This window comes from Fukomys damarensis, unplaced genomic scaffold (genome assembly GCF_012274545.1).
Source record: "Fukomys damarensis isolate Sample0158 unplaced genomic scaffold, DMR_v1.0_HiC HiC_scaffold_3, whole genome shotgun sequence".
NCBI lineage: Eukaryota > Metazoa > Chordata > Mammalia > Rodentia > Bathyergidae > Fukomys > Fukomys damarensis.
The window spans coordinates 16,908,019-16,924,678 of NW_022900915.1; the positions used below are offsets into that span (position 1 = coordinate 16,908,019).

Genomic DNA, 16,660 nt, shown 5'->3' on the forward strand with positions numbered 1-16,660 from the left:
GGTCTTCTTCCCCAAAATCTATAACCCCAGCCTAGTCATAAGGAAAATCAGAAAAATCTTAATTGATGGACACTACAATCAATACTTGACCAGTACTTCTCAAAATTGTAAAGGTTATCAAAAATGAGGAAAGTCTGAGGAGCTGTCCTAACCAAGAAGACATGAAGATTAAATGCAATGTGGTATGCTGGAATAGAAAAAACAACATGAGATAAAAAAACAAAGTAAGCCGGGTGTGGTGGTGCTTGCCTGTAATCCCAGTATCCAGGAGGCTGAGGCAGGAGGATCACTGACAGTTCAAGGCCAGCCTGGGCTACATAGTGCAAGGCCAGCCTGAACTACACAGTGACTCTGTCTCCAAAAACAAACAAACAAAAACAAAGTAAACTTGAATAACTTATGGATTTTAGTTTAATAATGTATTTAAATTGTAACATACTAATAATGTAACATGTTAATAGAAGCTGAGTATGGTATGAGAACACTCTTTGAAACTTTTCTTTAAATCCAAAGCTACTCTAAAATTTAAAATTAGCTGGGCATGATGGCCCACACCAGTAATCCCAGAATTTGGGAGGCTGAGGCAGGAGGATTGCCACAAGTTCCAGGCCAGCCTGGGCAACATAGTGAGTTCAAGACCAGCCTGAACTGGGCCAGAGATTTAGCTCAGTGGTGCCACCACCTACCTCACAAGCGCAAGGTCCTCAGTTCGATCCCCAGTACAAAAAACAAAAACAAAAAACCAAAACAAAAAACCAGCATAAACTACATAGTGAGATCCTAGCTCAAAAAAACTAATTAATTAATTAAAAATTAAGAAGGCTTGATGGCCCAAACCTATGACCCCAGCACTTGGGAAGCTGCAGCAGGAAGATTGCCATGAGTTTGAGGCCATCCTGGGATACACAGTTCAAGGCCAGTGTGAACTATTTAAGAACCCCATCTCAAAAAAAAAGTAATAATAATAATGAGACATCACCAAAATATCTATAACATATAGAGAGGGCTGGGGACTTAGCTCAGTGGTTACACCACCTGCCTCACAAGCACAAGGTCCTGAGTTCAATCCCTGATACCCCCCAAAAAAAAATAAAAAATAAAAATATAGAGGAAAAAATTAACAAGAAAATGGTTGGCTCCCTTATAGTATAAAATTTGAGTCTACAAAGTCATTAAAATGAAACATTAAATTTAAAAAACAATTATAAAACAAAATGTATATAATATTCCTGGAATATTAAAGTAATTTTTGAATATTCCCATATGCAAAATTACATATACCAGAGAGAGATAGATTATCTATGGATGTGGGATGAGAATAACTTTTATTTATTTGTACTTCTCACTTGCCAATAAGGAATGTATTATTCTGGTTATTAGAAAGCTCAATAAAAGAGGTAAAAAAAATCACTGTCCACATAAAATTGGGGGGTTGATCATATGGAATGTTTATTGACAGTGTTAGGAAAATTAAGAAGGAACAACTCCTTTTCAGATGAGGATGGGTTTAACCTATGTTTGGAAGACCTTAGTCTATATAAAACAATACTTGCTTTGTTAACCAGAAACCCTCAAAACAGCCAGGCACAGTAGCACACCCTAGGATCCCAAATGGCTGAAGCAAGAGGATTGCTGTGAGTTTGAGGTCAGCTTGGTCAACCTAGTGATTTAGCAAGGCCCTGTCTCAAAGTAAAAATAAATAAACAAAAAAGGTCTGGGAATGTATCTCAGTGCAAAGGCCCTGAGTTAAATTCTCAATACCTCCCCAAATACACACACACACACACACACACACACACACACACACACACGATAACATCAAGCATTGGCAAGAATATAAACCAAAGGATTTCCCAAGGGTCCTACTGATTCAAAGTGCTGAGTCATTAAATGCCACACCACCCTAACCTGTAGATTAATCTGATTTTTGCTGTTATACGTTAAACTGATTCTTACTGATTCTAGTGATTCTCTCATCAGGAAAATGCTTAGACCTTAAAATTCCAAACTGTCATTAGACTTTGGAACTTCAAAATCTGTGACAGAAGGACATGGTCTTTTGTTTTTTCTTTTTATTGGCACATGTTTGCAGTACATGATTATGATTCTGTTCACCATGGGGAATTGGTACATGCATATTACACATAACAGTTTTTTTTTCATTCCTTTTCCCTTTCTTCCCTCCCCTTTCCTCCATCTCTTTTTGCTTTGTTTTGATTTTGTTTTTGTTTTTTGAGACAAGAGCTCACTCTGTAATTCAGGCTAGTATTGAACTTGCTATGTAGCCCAGGCTGGCCTCAAACTCACTGTGATCCTCCTGCCTCAGCCTCTCATGTGCCACCATGCCCGGCTCCCTCCATCTCTTGGTCATCTTCCCTTTTGCAAAAAAATCTATCTCTCTGTTTCCTGTGGTCTATTTATCTGTCTTTTATTGCAATCATTCTAGTGGATTTGAGTGGTATTTCATTGTGGTTTTCATTTTCATTTCCCTGATGCTTAATGATGGTGAGAATCTTTTAATGTGGTTAGCCATTGTTTATCTTCTTTGAATAAATACTTATTCGAACCCCTTGGATCCCATTTCTTTTAGTATTGTGGATTAAACCCAGGGGTGTTCCGCCACTGAGTCATATTCCCAGAATTTTTATATTTTATTTTGAGATAGTCTAATTAAATTGACAAGGCTGGGCTTGAACTTTCAATCCTCATGTCTCAGCCTCCCAAGTCACCGAGATTACAAGAATACACCACTGAACCCAACTGTTGCTCATTTTTTTATTCTGGTTGTCTTTTTATTATTGAGTTGTAAGTGTTCTTTGTATATTTTAGGTACAAGTGCCTTAACAAATATGTGTTTGCAAATATTTTGTCCGATTCTGTGGATCTTCTTTTCATGTCCTCAATAATGTCATTGGAATACAGAAAATTTTAATTTTGATGGTGTCCGACTAATTTTGCCTTGTTGTTTGTGCTTTTCTTTTCTTGTTTTTTTTTTGTTGTTGTTGTTTTTTTTGTTTTTTTTTTTGGTACTGGGGATCTAACTCAGGACCTTGCACTTGCAAGGCACTAGTGAGCTAAATTCCTGGCCCCATGTGCTTTTCTAACTGCATCTAAGAAACCACTGCCAAACCCAAGGTCATAAAGGTCATAAAGGTTTTAAAGGTCATAAAGGTTTTCTTCTAAGAAATGATGTTCTATTTCTTACATTTGTGTCACTGATCTACATGAATTAATTTTTGCACATAGTGTGAAGTAGGGATTCAACTTCATTCTTTGCATGTTGATACTGTTTTCCCAGCATTATGTGTTGAAAAGTTCCTCCATTTGCTGCATTTGCTCAAACCTACATTGTCTGATTCAGAAATATGACCAGGAGTTTTCCATCAATACTTGAAGGATATAAGGAAGTTGCATTAAGTTATCTTCCTCCAGTGGATCATGCTAGACATCCACCCAAAGGAAAAGACCATACTAGTTCTTTGTACATAAAATAAAATAAATTAAAACCCTTTATAAAATACATAAAAGCAAAAATAGATTAATCCATTATCATAGGAGGTATATTAACAAACTCCTCCAATTTTTGACAGTTCAAATAGACCACCAAAAGCCATGAACTATATAAAACATTTTGAATAGTACAATTAATAACCTAGCTTAACAGATATAATAAATTGTTCCTAACAATTGGAGAATAAACTGTCTTTTCAAGTATACATGGAAAATTTCCAAAAAATTGATCATATGCCTAACCATAAAGTTAGCCTCACGAATGTCTGAATGCAATTAAATTAGAAACCAGTTACAAAAAAGATACAGGGGAGAAAATGTATGTTTGGAAAATTTTTAAATGCACTTTCAATAATGTGGGTCAAAAAAGAGATCATAATAGAAATTAGAAAATTCTTAAAAATAAATTATGAGAATGTTGTATATCAAAACCTGTACAACTAAAGCAGTACTTATGAGGAAATTTATAACCATAGTGCTTGCATTAGACCTATCTTTGTGTTTTTGTTTTTGTTTTTGTTTTGTTTTGTTTTGAGACAGGGTCTCACTATGAGGTTGAGACTGACCCGTAACTCACTATGTAGCTCAGGCTGGTCTTGAACTCATAGCAATCCTCCTACCTCAGCCTCCCCAGTGCTGGGATTACAGGTGTGCACCAGCACACCCAGCATGTAGTGCTTACATTAGGAAATAATTAAGACTCAAAACATGCCAGTAATGCCAGCACTTGGCAGGCTGAGGCAGGAGGATTGGCACAAGTTCAAGGCCAGCCTGAGCTACATAGTGAGTTCAAGGCCAGTCTGAACTACATAGTGAGACCCCATCTCAAAAAAAATAAAGAAAAAATCTCAAAATAAGCAACTTAGAAGATAGAAACACAACAGAATAAACCTAAGAGAAATGGAAGGAGGGCCCAGGATTTAGCTCAGTGGCCATGTGCCTGCCTTGCAAGTACAAGGTCCTGAGTTTGATCCACAGTACCCCAGTAAACAGAAGGAAGGAAATACTGAAAGAACAGAAATTAATGAAGTAGAAAGTATTCACTAAAAAAGTGAAGTTTTCAAAAAGACTGTGACAAGGTAACAAAGAATAACAACAAAACAGAATGCATAAAAAATTAGAAAAGATACAGAAAACACAGCTGCCCAATATGCTAGAGAGTAAACAGATAAGGGCTATTAGACTATCTTTGTCAGTAGACATGAGAACTTATAGAAAATTAATAGATTGCAGAGCTAAAGATATAGCTCAATGGCAGAGCACAAAAGCCACAAGGCCCTGGGTTCTATCCCCTGCTCCACACAAAGCAAAGAGAAAAAAATAGATTCCTAGAGAAATATAGTTTGCCAGAACTGCCTGAAGAAAAATACAAAAAGCCTGAATTAGTATGAATTTAGTATATGTGCTGCCAAAGCGAGCACAATTGAAGGATTTAAACCTTCCATAGAGCAAATACTCAGTCCCAGTGATTTCACCAGTGCCTTCTTTGAGTCAATAGAAATTGGATAATTGAATTATGGTAGAATCATATAGTGGAGTGCTACAAAGCAATGAAATTGAACAAATTACAACTATATGCATAAACACTCTTGATTCTTGTTTTGTTTCATTTTGGTATAGGGGATCAAACTCAGGACTTTGCACTTGCAATTCAGGTGGCACCACTGAGCTAAATACTTGGACCAACATGATTGATTCTTGAATCAATGTTGAGTGAAAAAAGCAGTCACAAAGGAGTTTTTACACAATGATTCCATTTACATAACATTCAAAAATATGTAAAATAGCTGGACATTGCATTGCATGCCTGCAATTCCAGCACTCTGGAATGTTTAGGCAAGAGAATTCCAAGTTTGAGTGCAACCTGGGGATCTTGGAGACTTGGCAAAGTTCCTGTCTCAAACTTTAAAAAAAATTTTTTTTTCTTAAAGGGCTGGAGTTGTCTGGCATGGTAATACATGCCTGTAATCCTAGAGCTTGGCCATGAGTTTGAGGCCAGCCTGGGTCACAAAGTGAGTTCAAGTCCAGCCTGAACTACACAGCAAGACCCTGCCTCTAAATAAATAAATGGGTCTGGGTTTGTGGCTCAGTGTGAAGGCCCTGGGTACAACACCCAGTACCAAAATAACAATAATAATAATAATAGTCTTTAAATATAGATATATATGAAGGATTTAAAAGTATTTTTTTAAATTACCATCCATTTTAGGATAATGTTTTTCTAGAAGGGGGATGCAATATGGGAAGGACACACAGGTACTACACATATTTTGTTTATTAAGCAAAGTGTTGGATATACAGGTTTTCTCTTCATTGTTTTTCTTGATATTTACTCATAGGTATATATGCTGGAGAAATTCTTGTACTTGTAGAAGACATTTTATATACTCTTTTGTATATATAATATCTTTAGTAATTTAAAAGATCAATGAGGTAGATACATACGTGCTGACATGGAGAAAATATTCAACATTTATTAAGTGAAAAACATTGCAGAACTCTCTAATTCCATTTTAATAAAATATTAATGTGACCATTGAAAGAAGTCTGAACAACATACACTAAAATGTGGACAATGGTTATTTCTAGGGTGATTTCCATTTCAAAATTATACATTTACATCGCTGATCCAGGCATGATGGTACATTCCTGAGATCCCAGCTATTTGGGATATTAGGAAGATTACAAATTCAGGCCCAACCTGGGCAATTTAGAGAGACCCTGTCTTAAAATTTAAAAAAAAAACCTAATAACTAATAATAATAATAAATAGCTAAATGGGTTGGGGATATAATTCTGCATGTGGGTTTAACCCTTGAGTACTACAAAAATAAAAGGGCTGGGATATAGCTCAGTGGTAAAGCACCCCTGGGTTCAGTCCCCAGTACCATAAAAAAATACATATACATGTATATTTCTGTAACATTGCAGTATTTTCCAGTGGCCTCATTTGCTTTTGTCACCAATTAAACAATAATAAAAATTATGTTTACATGTGTAAAAACCTGTTCCAAATAGAAGTGTACTTATTTTGGAAAGGTCTCTTTCCTTTTGTACCTAGAAAAGATCTGCTCCCAAGATCCTATAAAATGGAATCTGTGGGGACAGAAAGTTCAAAATGGGAAGGGCTCCTGGGCTCAGGTTCCTGTTTTACTTTTCTTGTTGCTGAGACAAAATACCCGACACTCGGAGTTAAAGGAGAAAAGGTTTATTTAGCTCACAGCTTGTACAGGTTTCAGTCCACAATCAGCTGGCTCAAGGCAGGGTGGCACGGCAGCCAGCCATCGCAGAGGAGAAACACGTCATGGAAGGCAGAAAGTAGCAAAGCAAGCAAGAGATCTTAGCTTTTTTCTGTCCCTTTTATACCCTATCTAGGCTATTGGATTAGGGCGGTGCCAAACCAATCAGTGGACTGATTTAGTAATCTCACACCCTTAGTCCTAGCATTGTACTGTGAATCAGTCACACTCTACATTCAGCCACCTCTGAAAAAAACCCACCTATGATCACATGAGGTTTTGGGGGGACATCTAGGCACAAGCCGTAACAGTCCCTTTAATGGGCAGAGAGTGAGTGAATGAGGACTGGTCAGTCCCTCTGGCTCACCAGCCTTTCCTAAGCACCATCAAATCTACTTGCTCCTTGCAACTTCCACCCTTAGCTCAGGAGGTAACCGGAGTCTTTGCCAGCTGCCCCTTCAGTCTTGCCCCATTGTTTCAGGTCCCCAGCCGACAGCATCTGGTAACTAAGTCAAAGGCCAACAATTTCCTGACTTTCTGAGTAAACACCTGTGAAATGAGAGAAGACACCATGAGGCCAGAGCAAGTGCTCAGGGAAAAAAATAAAGCAAAGAACAGAGCCAAGGGAGTACTGGGTGGTAAGGAATTACTTTTTCTCTCTCTAATCCCCCCAACTTTCTATTGCAAGTAGTGGAGATTCTTGAACTTGTAGAGGCATGTGTTCTGGGGAGAGTGTTCTGGGGCCAAAAGAGAGAGTTCAGCTTATCAAGAGCAACCAATTCTAGACTCTTGGACATGCTGTAGCTTCTGCATAGAACATATTTCCTCTGTCTTGTCTTGACTAGCTGCTAGTCACTGTTCAAGTTATGGGCTATTTCCTGTTACACTCAACTCACCCCACCGCACCTTTACTATCCTCTGAGAAGGGGTTAGAGGTTTCGCTGCTCCCCCTGTACCTGCCTCATACAGCACCATCACTAAGAGTTGTCTATGTGTCTGCCTGACTCTTCCACTGGGATTTAAACTTCCTGAGGTCAGAGACTGTAGTTGCTCTACTCACTACGGAGTCTACAGTACTTAAAAACTCTATGTTAGAGGGCTGGGGATTTAGCTCCGTGGTGCCACTGCCTGCCTTGCAAGCTCAAGGTCCCAAATGTGATCCCTGGTGCAACAAAACAAAACAAACTATGATAGGTATATTTGATATACCTCAAAAAATGATATATGGATAAATAAAATGGAAGGCAGAGAGGACAAGGGGTAAAGAATCCCTCCATTTGTCTATAGTGTGGTTCATAGCAGCCTAAAAGAAGAATCTCCTAGGTAAGGAAAAAGAGCAGAACTTTATCCCCTTCCTCTTCTCCTTCCCATTCCTTTGTCATTGTTCTTCCTTCTCATCCTTGTCTACCCCCCCCCCACCGACTCAGCATCCTATTTGGTGTGAGTTGGCGCGCCCTCTACTGGGAAGAGCTCCAAACAGCAGGGAGTCAAACCCAGGTAACTGCCTGTTTCTCTCTACCCTCTGGGTAGACCTTTCTGCTTCCTCCCCAGCTCTGGGTCTGAGCCTGCACCTCCCCATTTTCAACACCAGAAGCATTTACTTGCCTCCTACCCTCACCTCATGGTCTGTTTCATAGGGTCTCCACTCCCAGTCTCTTGCTCCAACTAATTCACAGAGATGTTGATTTCTGGAACTTTTGGTTGATACATCAGCTCTGACTGAAAGAGAGATCCCTAAGTGGGTAGGGTAGAGAGAGGAGGAGAGGCAGAGCCAGAGAGACAAAAGGATGAGAATGAGACACAAAGACATGATAGAAATCCACCACAAGACAAAACAAAGACCAGGATTGAGGAAGAGAGCCCATAGAGCTGTGTCACAGTGTTGTCCACGCTCACAAGATCATAAACTAGAGCCCCTGGCCGATAAGAACATTTTCCCTCACCCCTTCATTCTGCCTATGTCAACACAGAGCTAAGGAGAGTGATTGTGTTGATCAGATCTTTGGACTTAGTGGATATATTAAACTTTAAAGACAGCTTAGGGTGAAGAGTGCTCCTCCAGCCCCTGCCTCTTTCTCTAGGAGGGCCCTGCCTGGAACTTACTTCTTGGCTTTCATCTCCACCAAATATGTGTTCTGGCTCCAGTCCCTTCTCATAAATGCCCCTTTCCTCCTCTGGCATGAGCTCATCCAGCCAGAGGAGTTCCTGTGGTGAGAAGACCCACTCTAGTGCCTTTCGGACACCTGCCAGGCCCAGCAACTGCAGGAAGAGAAACAAGACCAAGTCTGTCAGCAACAGCAGGAACATTAACAATTATCACCTTTATTGAGCACTTTCTATGGGCTAAGCATTGCATATCATTTCACAGGAAGCTAACATATTCCTGTAAGGCAGACTCGATAAATATTTCCATCACACGGGGACAGAAATTGGGGCCCTGAGAGATTAGTAATGGCCCAGAGGTTACACAACTGCAGTGCCCTCCTCTGTGTTACCCCTCAACAGAGTAACAAAAATATCAGCTCCTTTCCCAGGACCTCCCAGTTTTCTTCTCTGTTCATTCACTGATCTAAAAAAGTTGGAAAAGAAGTTGACTGGGTCTGCCAGGCCTAGTCCATCTGCAGTTATACCCCATCTTTTTTTTTTTTTCCCTAATATTAGCAACCAGGAAGAGCCAGGGAAATTGAGACAGGGGAGAGGCTTCCTCCACCTCCCAAGCTCAGTTTCCCATAACCCCCTGGTACTACCCAGCCCTGCCCCCAAGTCACCATAAGGGGGAAGATGATGGCTGCAGGGGTAGACTTGATTATCCAAAGCAGACCTAGGCAGGCAAGCTGGATGGCAGTGAAGAGATGTACTCTGTTAAGAGGTACATGTCGCAAGAGTAGCAAGTCTGGATGGTGTTTTGCTGGCATCAACAATAGCTGCACTCTCTTCATGAACTGGAATAATGAGAGGAAGAGGAAACCAGGGTACTCAGCCTGGGGGTGTCACTGTTAGCTATCCCAGCCCAGCAGAGCAGAAGGGCCAGAGGTTTCCCTTGGCCTTCTCCCCATCCAGAGCATGGCAGCAGTCTCTGTGCCCCGGAGAGACAGGAAGATGCAATAGGAGGGGAATTGGCAAGGGTAGGCAGGAGAAGTGAGGTTGTTAAGTGATTTCAAGGGGCTCACCTGGATGCTGCTAAGCGCTGCAACCCCCATGTACAGGAAGATGCCATAGAGCACTGGCATTGGGATGAACTGGTAGAAGGAAGTGGAGAGCTGGCAAAGGAGGTTACCTCCTCCAGCCACCCACATGCCCCACCTCAGGTTCCAGCCCCAGCCTCTAGCATCCAAACCAGCCCAGACTTTTCCTTTCACATTTTGCTTGCCTGATCTCACTGAATCTTCACATTCATCAGATGGGAATTTTTTCCAGTACTGGGGATCCAATCCAAAGGTGAGCTACCATTGAACTATATCTCTTACTCCTTTGTATGTTTTATTTTTCTATTTTTTCTTTTTCTTTTTAAGACAGGATCTCACTATGTAGTTCAGGCTGCCCTTGAACTCACCGTGTAGCTCAGGCTGGCTTTGAACTCATGGCGATCCTCCTGCCTCAGCCTCCCCACCCCCGAGTGCTGGGATTACAGGTGTGCACCACTACACTCAGCCTTTTGTTTTTTGTTTTGTTTTTGAGGCAAAGTCTTGCTAAGTTGTCTTAGCAAGTGACTCATAACCCTACTGCCTCAACCTCCCTCAGTGCTAGGATTGTAAGCATGCACCACTGTGCCCAGCACCTTGCAGACTTTTACTTAACTGTCCCTTCCTCCAAAATGTTCTTCCCCAGACCTGTGCCTCTTCTCGTGACACTCCAGAAAGGCCTTCACCGACCAGTCTGAAGTAGCCTCTGGCACTCTCAGTCACCTTATCCTCTTTTATTTTTGAAAGATGTTATCATTACCCAGTTATGCTGTTTTCTTATTGAATTTTTTAAAATCTCTCCTCTCACCAGACTGCAAGGATGAAGATATGTCCTCTTTTGATCATCACTATATCCCCAGTGCCTGGAATGGTGCTTGGCATAAGGGTTATGAGAGTCACCTAATTAGTAAGTGGCTGATCTGGTCCATCTGGCTTTTTCTACTGCACCACTCTTACACTGCCTGCATGACCTTTCCCTCTTCTAACCTCTCGTCTCTTGTCACCCCACCAGTGACTCTTGTCTCACATTCTCGACACCTTCCTTGACTGCTTTGCTGTCTTGGCCTGTAGGATCTTTTTGCTATTCCTTGTGACTTAGTTTTTGTTCCCATGTGTGTGTTGTTGGTAAGGGATTGGTTTCATAATGCTTTTCAAAACCATCTGCATTCACTTCTGCCAGGTGAGCAGAATGCAGCACACAGGAGATTTCTATAAACCTCAAGTGAGAGAGAAGAAAGGATTTTTACCTCAAAGCTTCTCTAGGCTATGATAATCACACTTAGTCTCAGCATGGGTAGCATTTGAAACCTAGGGACGGTGGCACGCTCACGGCTTGCTTCACTGAACAGAAACCTACTGGATAAGAGCTTGGGTTCTCATATAGATCTGAGAAAATGACTCACTTTGTGCACTTTTTTTTTTTTTTTTGAGACAAGATCTTGATATGTAGCCCAGGTTGGCTTTGAACTCACAGGGATTCTCCTGCCTCAGTGCTGGGATTATAGGCATATGCCACCATGCCCAGCTTTTTTCCTTCTAACTTTTTGATATAGGGTCTCACTATGCAGTTCAGTCTGGCCTTGAATTCACCACGAAGCCCAGCCTGGCCTTGAACTTGCTGTGATCCTCCTGCCTCAGCCTCTTGAGTGCTAGGATTACAGGTGCACACCACCATGCCCAGCTTCTCGGTGGGTAAAATATGCCTCTCGGGGATAAAGTAAAGGTTAAATGACACCACACAGAGGAGAAAATACAGTGCCTATCACACTGTAAGTGTTCAACCAGTGCTTGCTCTTGCTATACTTATTATTACTGTACTGACCCAGATCCTGGTCTAACAGAGGTACCTTGAGTACAGGTGCCAGGAAGATGGAGATGCCTGTAAGAACAAACACCACCAGGCCTGTCAGCCTCTGTTCCCTGTGGGGAGAAGGAGGAACGAGGTGGAGTCTGGGAGAGCCCCTGGGCACTCAGGATGAAGTTCCCGATCAGACATCAGCGTAGACCTTGGCAGCCAGAAGAAAGTAAAGGGATCCCCAGTAGGTTACCTGGTAAGAAGAAGGCCTTTGCTTTTTATTAAAAAAATTAGTGGACAGCAAAGGGCAGAGCACTTCAACACAGGGGTCCCAGGCCTTGCCATCAATTCAGTTGCATAGTCTCTGTTTTTGTTTGATTGAAAATTCATAACCTCCCCTGCCGCCATATCAGGGATTGAACTCAGGACCTTGTGCTTGTGAGGCAGATGCAGCACCACTGAGCTAAATCCTTGGCCCTGTAACTTTATACTATTACAAAGATTTATATTTTACAGTCTACAAAGTTGATTTCATATGCTTTAGACAGTGAGATGGTCTTCCAACAGTTCCAGAATTGGATTCCTTTGTAACATCAACCATGTGCTTCTACTTTGAATGGGGATTGCTGGCACCTCATCCTCCACTTCCACCTGGCTGCTTCCATCCCTGCACAGATGATGCTTCTCTTGAGGCCCCTCCTAGTTCCCATCTCTCTTAAAAAGGAGAGATCTAACTCACCTATCTCAGAGCCTAGGGTCCACCCACTTAACCCACTGTAGTGCTTATGGGGCACAAATTAGAATTTAAGCTGCTCAAGTAAACCTGCCATGTGCCCCATACTCCTCCTTGTTGCCTACCCCCCACTCCAGCCTCCTGAATGTGCTCTCACCTGATTCCCAGGAATCTGGGGGGCTCCCCAGGAGCACAGGCTCTGCTCTCTCTCCGAAGACTGTCCATGTGGGCCAGGGAGATGACAGTGGCTGAGACATACCAGGGCAGCCCAAGTATTGATGTCAACAGAATTAGCACAGCCACACAGAAGAGGTCCAAATGGAAGCCAGCTCCCTTCTACAGGGACAGGAGCACAGGGAAGGGGGCAGTGAACAAGGATGAAGCTAGCCCAGCCCTCAGCTCTCTGTCCTCCTGGGGGAGAGCAGGGAGGCCTGGACACGATCCGGAGCTTCTGTCTCTTAGTCTAGGCTGGCCTTACCCAGAAGATCTTACCTGCAGCTTATATCCTGCACGGTTGAGGATGACTGCTGTGATCTGCTGGTCCATGAAGATGAGGATAGACAGCAGCAGGGCAGGCAGGGTGGCTGCCACACTCAACCACCAGGGGTTGGCTCCAAAAGGTGATACCAGCCAGCCACGCCCAGAGAGTGTGGGCTGGGGGAGGTCATGCCGTGGACAGATTAGAGAGGGTCTCCCAAGAGCATCTTACCTGCACACCCCTGCCTTGGCATTCTGCCGCAACCTGACTCCCTCCCAAGACACGGGATGCTAAGATACTAGGTGGGAACTGTGTGTGTGTGTGTGTGTGTGTGTGTGTATACACATGTGCACAGCTGGTTCAGAGCATCCGAGCACCTTAAAAGGGCAAACGGAAGGGGAATATCCTGGCTCTAGTCCATGCAAAGGCTCTAAGACTTTGGATCCCAGAGTCCCTCTCTCCCTGGAAGAATTGATAGGTGAGGTCTGCTCATACTTCTTGGTACAGTACATAGAGCCTTCCCCCCTAGGCATCACCCCCACCCAGGGTGGGGCAACTCAGGTTCAGACCTGCCTTGATCTGGGGCAAGGGAGGGGCAGGGCTGGGTGTGTCTGCGTCTGCTGTGATTACAAGCGTCCCTGTGTGGGAGGGGGACCCAGGCTGCTGTTTGGGGTTCTGGTTCCTGAGGCTGCCCCAGATGGAGTTCCCATGCTCCCCTGCCTTGGGAGAAGCTCAAGTTCTTCAAATTATGCAGGCAGTCCAGAAATCGGTATGAAGCCTTGTCCTCCTCACCGTCACACTCTGGAGAGGGATCTCCAGCTTTCTAAATCAGAGCAGGCAGTGAGGGGTATAAAGTACAGAGTGGGGAGCAGTGGAGTGGGCAGGGTCATACTAAGGGTGGGGACAGCCCATAACAGCAATGACTAACATTTACAGAGGACCTGGTATGTGCCAGGCACAATGATAAGTGCTTTATACTACGATCTTCTGTAAACCTCAAAATAAACTATAGTGTAGGAACTGTTGTTATTTATTATTTCCATTTTATAGAATAAGAAATCGAGGCTCAGAAATGTGCAGTAACTTGCCTAATACACAGCTAGGAAGTGGTAGAACTGGAATGTAAGCCCAAGGCTGGCTGACCAGAACCCATCCTCCTCACTCCTACCCTCTAATAACAGCTACTGCATATTATATTCTTGCACTTATCGGAAAATGTGTGATTGAAAAATGCAGTGAATGTTTAAACAGTTGTTTAGAATTGATTATAGTAAAAGACATGTTGCCATTAATCTCACCCAGAATACTTCCCCTTGCATCAAAAACTCATCCCATCATTCTTTCTTTCCTTTTTCTTTCCCCTGGTACCGGGGATTGAATCCAAGTTCTTTGCACTGCACTGAGCTACATCCCCAGCACCACACACCTTTTCCAATTTTAAGACAGGGTCTCGCTAAATTGCTAAATTGCTCGGGCTGGGTTGAACTTGCAGTTCTTCTCCCTCAGCCTCCCAGAGTGCAGGGATTACAGGCCTGCACTGCCACACCAGCCCAGTTGTTCTTCCCACTTTCTGAGGCAGTTTTAGAAGGTCCTCTTTCATGAGGGTCTTTACATAATTGCACTGTCATAATTGCCACCTTGATGTCCTCATTCGGTTCAAAATTTTCAAACACTTTGAGTTTGGGGAAGAGCCAGAAGTTGCACATTGAATAAGACATATAAGAATACATTGTAATGTTTTTGTGAGACTGCCTTTCTACTGGATGGCACTTGGCAGCAGAATTTGTCATATTTTAGATCATGCCTCATAAAAACACTTAGGAAAGAGGACTTCCACAACTGTTTCCGAAAGTGGCAAGAAGGATGGGGTAAGTTTGTTCAGGTAAGGGGGAGTATTTTGAGGGAGATGGATCACAATATGCTTTTTACCGTAATAAATTTTTAAAAATTTAAATGTTCACCAGATATTTTGGTCTCATCTTCATATGTCTCTGCTGCAGTACCTCATGTAATCCTCTGGACAATTCTGTGAGGCCATTATTACCACTATTGCCATTTTAAGAGTGAGGAAAGAAGCTCAAAGGAGGAAGAAAGGTGTAGGATTTATGCATCTTCCTCAACCAGAGTTGGTTGGCCTTGCCCTCCCCGTCCCACCAGCTCTCACCTTGAACTCCGTAGGCATCATGAGCTTCGGTGTGGCTAGGCCCAGGAATGCATCAAGGCCGCAGCCCAGCAGAATAGCCAGGACTGAGGAGAAGTCACTGAGCACCTTGCGTACCTGGCCACATAGCAGACACACAATCAGGTTTGGGCCTGCCAACCACTTTCTTCCATACTCTTTCCCATTTGCACATTGAGCTCAAGACCAAGAATAGGCCCCTCCCACAAAAAGAAAAGTGACACTTACCACAGAGGGAAAGAAGCGACTTGTCTTTATATGCTTGAAGGCCGTAGCAAAGAGAAAGGAGGTAAGGAAGAGGAGAAGGGAGAATAAAGCAATGTCTGGGACTGTGTGACAGCCAGGGCCACGAGGTTGGCCTCCATGTTGAATGCATTCAAATGGAAGCAGCAAAGATGCGTTGACCAGGCCTAGATCCTGTATAAAGGGATGGTCAGTGATGGTACTATGGCGGCACGAGTAGGTCCAGGAGAGTAAGCAAAGGAAGAGGGACCCACAGAGACATCCAAGGAGCCAGGGTCTTCAATCACAGGAAATGGCTGAACCTCAATGACCTTATGAGTATTTTCTGAGCCAATGGGGTGGGAAGAAATGGGAACAACTAACTAGTTTGGTTGTCACCCTTTCTTTTCCAGACCCTCTTAGGAGCAAGCCCTCACCGTGCTTAAGATGTCATCTCTGTTCTTTGGCTTTGTTGTTACCCATTGAGACTCATTTCCTGAGAAACAAAGAATAATTCAAGAATATTCTCCCTCCCTAACAATCTTCTCTAGCCTCACAGGATTCTATAATTTTTTTTTTTTTGAGACAGGATCTCACTGTGTAGTTCAGGCTGGCCTTGAACTCATGATCCTCCTGCCTCTGAGCCCCTCTGCCCCTGACAACCACCACCAAGTGCTGGGATTTCAGGCATATGCCATCATTCGTGGCCCCTGCAGGATGCTAATCTGATCAGTATAGCTGAACCAGAGAGTTTGCAGTTCTGACTCCATTTACTAACTCCACTGGAACCATCTGTGTACTCCTCAGGACACTGCCTTGCACACAACCCCTCAAATCCTCTACTCATCTGTACCCCTGGTGCCAAGCACAGGACACAGCAGTTGTTCAGCAAATGTTGGCTGGATACCTGAGCTACTTACAAATCTGTGTTTCTCCCAGGGCAAAAACTGGTCTTGTTCATGCCTAACAGAGTCTGGCACGTGTTAGAGAGAACAATTCTTTCCCAGTCTCAGTGATAACCTTCTACATGGAGGGATAGATAGAAGTATAATACTCCAAGCATCTCTTCACCTAGTCAGTCACTCTCATCCATGGGAAGAGCCATGATTTATTTGATTGGTAAGTTTAGGAGATGAGATCAGGCATGTCTGGCCCTGCTCCCTCCTCTCTCCCCTTTTAGGAGTAAGCTGCCTATTTGGTACATGTAGTTATCTTTGCTCCTCTTGGGCAAGACAGTCCCTGTCCAATGCTGCCATGACTGGGAGGATGAGTCTAATTTTGGCTTCACTGTTAGGAAACCTATTCACATGAATATATATATA

The 16,660-nt window shown here is 43.0% G+C and overlaps 1 protein-coding gene and 1 long non-coding RNA gene across 15 annotated transcripts in view; one reads left to right on the plus strand and one right to left on the minus strand.

Annotated features, from left to right (window-relative positions):
• Positions 1-16,660, plus strand: part of LOC104855052 — a 46,968-nt gene that overhangs the window by 12,968 nt on the left and 17,340 nt on the right. The gene's annotated exons all lie outside the window — the stretch shown is intronic.
• Slc4a9 (solute carrier family 4 member 9) overlaps positions 6,882-16,660 on the minus strand; it is a 14,963-nt gene continuing 5,184 nt past the window's right edge. For 4 of the 14 annotated variants that reach the window (XM_019206033.2, XM_019206037.1, XM_019206035.2 and 1 more), the window contains 10 exons: positions 15,776-15,834; positions 15,345-15,533; positions 15,102-15,215; positions 12,952-13,113; positions 12,617-12,795; positions 11,779-11,851; positions 9,920-9,988; positions 9,518-9,691; positions 8,853-9,008; positions 6,882-7,298 (listed from right to left, as the gene is read on the minus strand). In XM_019206033.2, the coding sequence (XP_019061578.1) occupies positions 7,227-7,298; positions 8,853-9,008; positions 9,518-9,691; positions 9,920-9,988; positions 11,779-11,851; positions 12,617-12,795; positions 12,952-13,113; positions 15,102-15,215; positions 15,345-15,533; positions 15,776-15,834 (1,247 nt within the window). In that variant the 3' untranslated portion in view covers positions 6,882-7,226. Of the gene's footprint in view, positions 7,299-8,367; positions 8,484-8,852; positions 9,009-9,517; positions 9,692-9,919; positions 9,989-11,740; positions 11,980-12,616; positions 12,796-12,951; positions 13,114-15,101; positions 15,216-15,344; positions 15,534-15,775; positions 15,835-16,660 lie in introns of those variants that run through there. The other 10 variants (XM_010613819.3, XM_010613820.3, XM_010613822.3 and 7 more) reach the window with 10 other exon arrangements.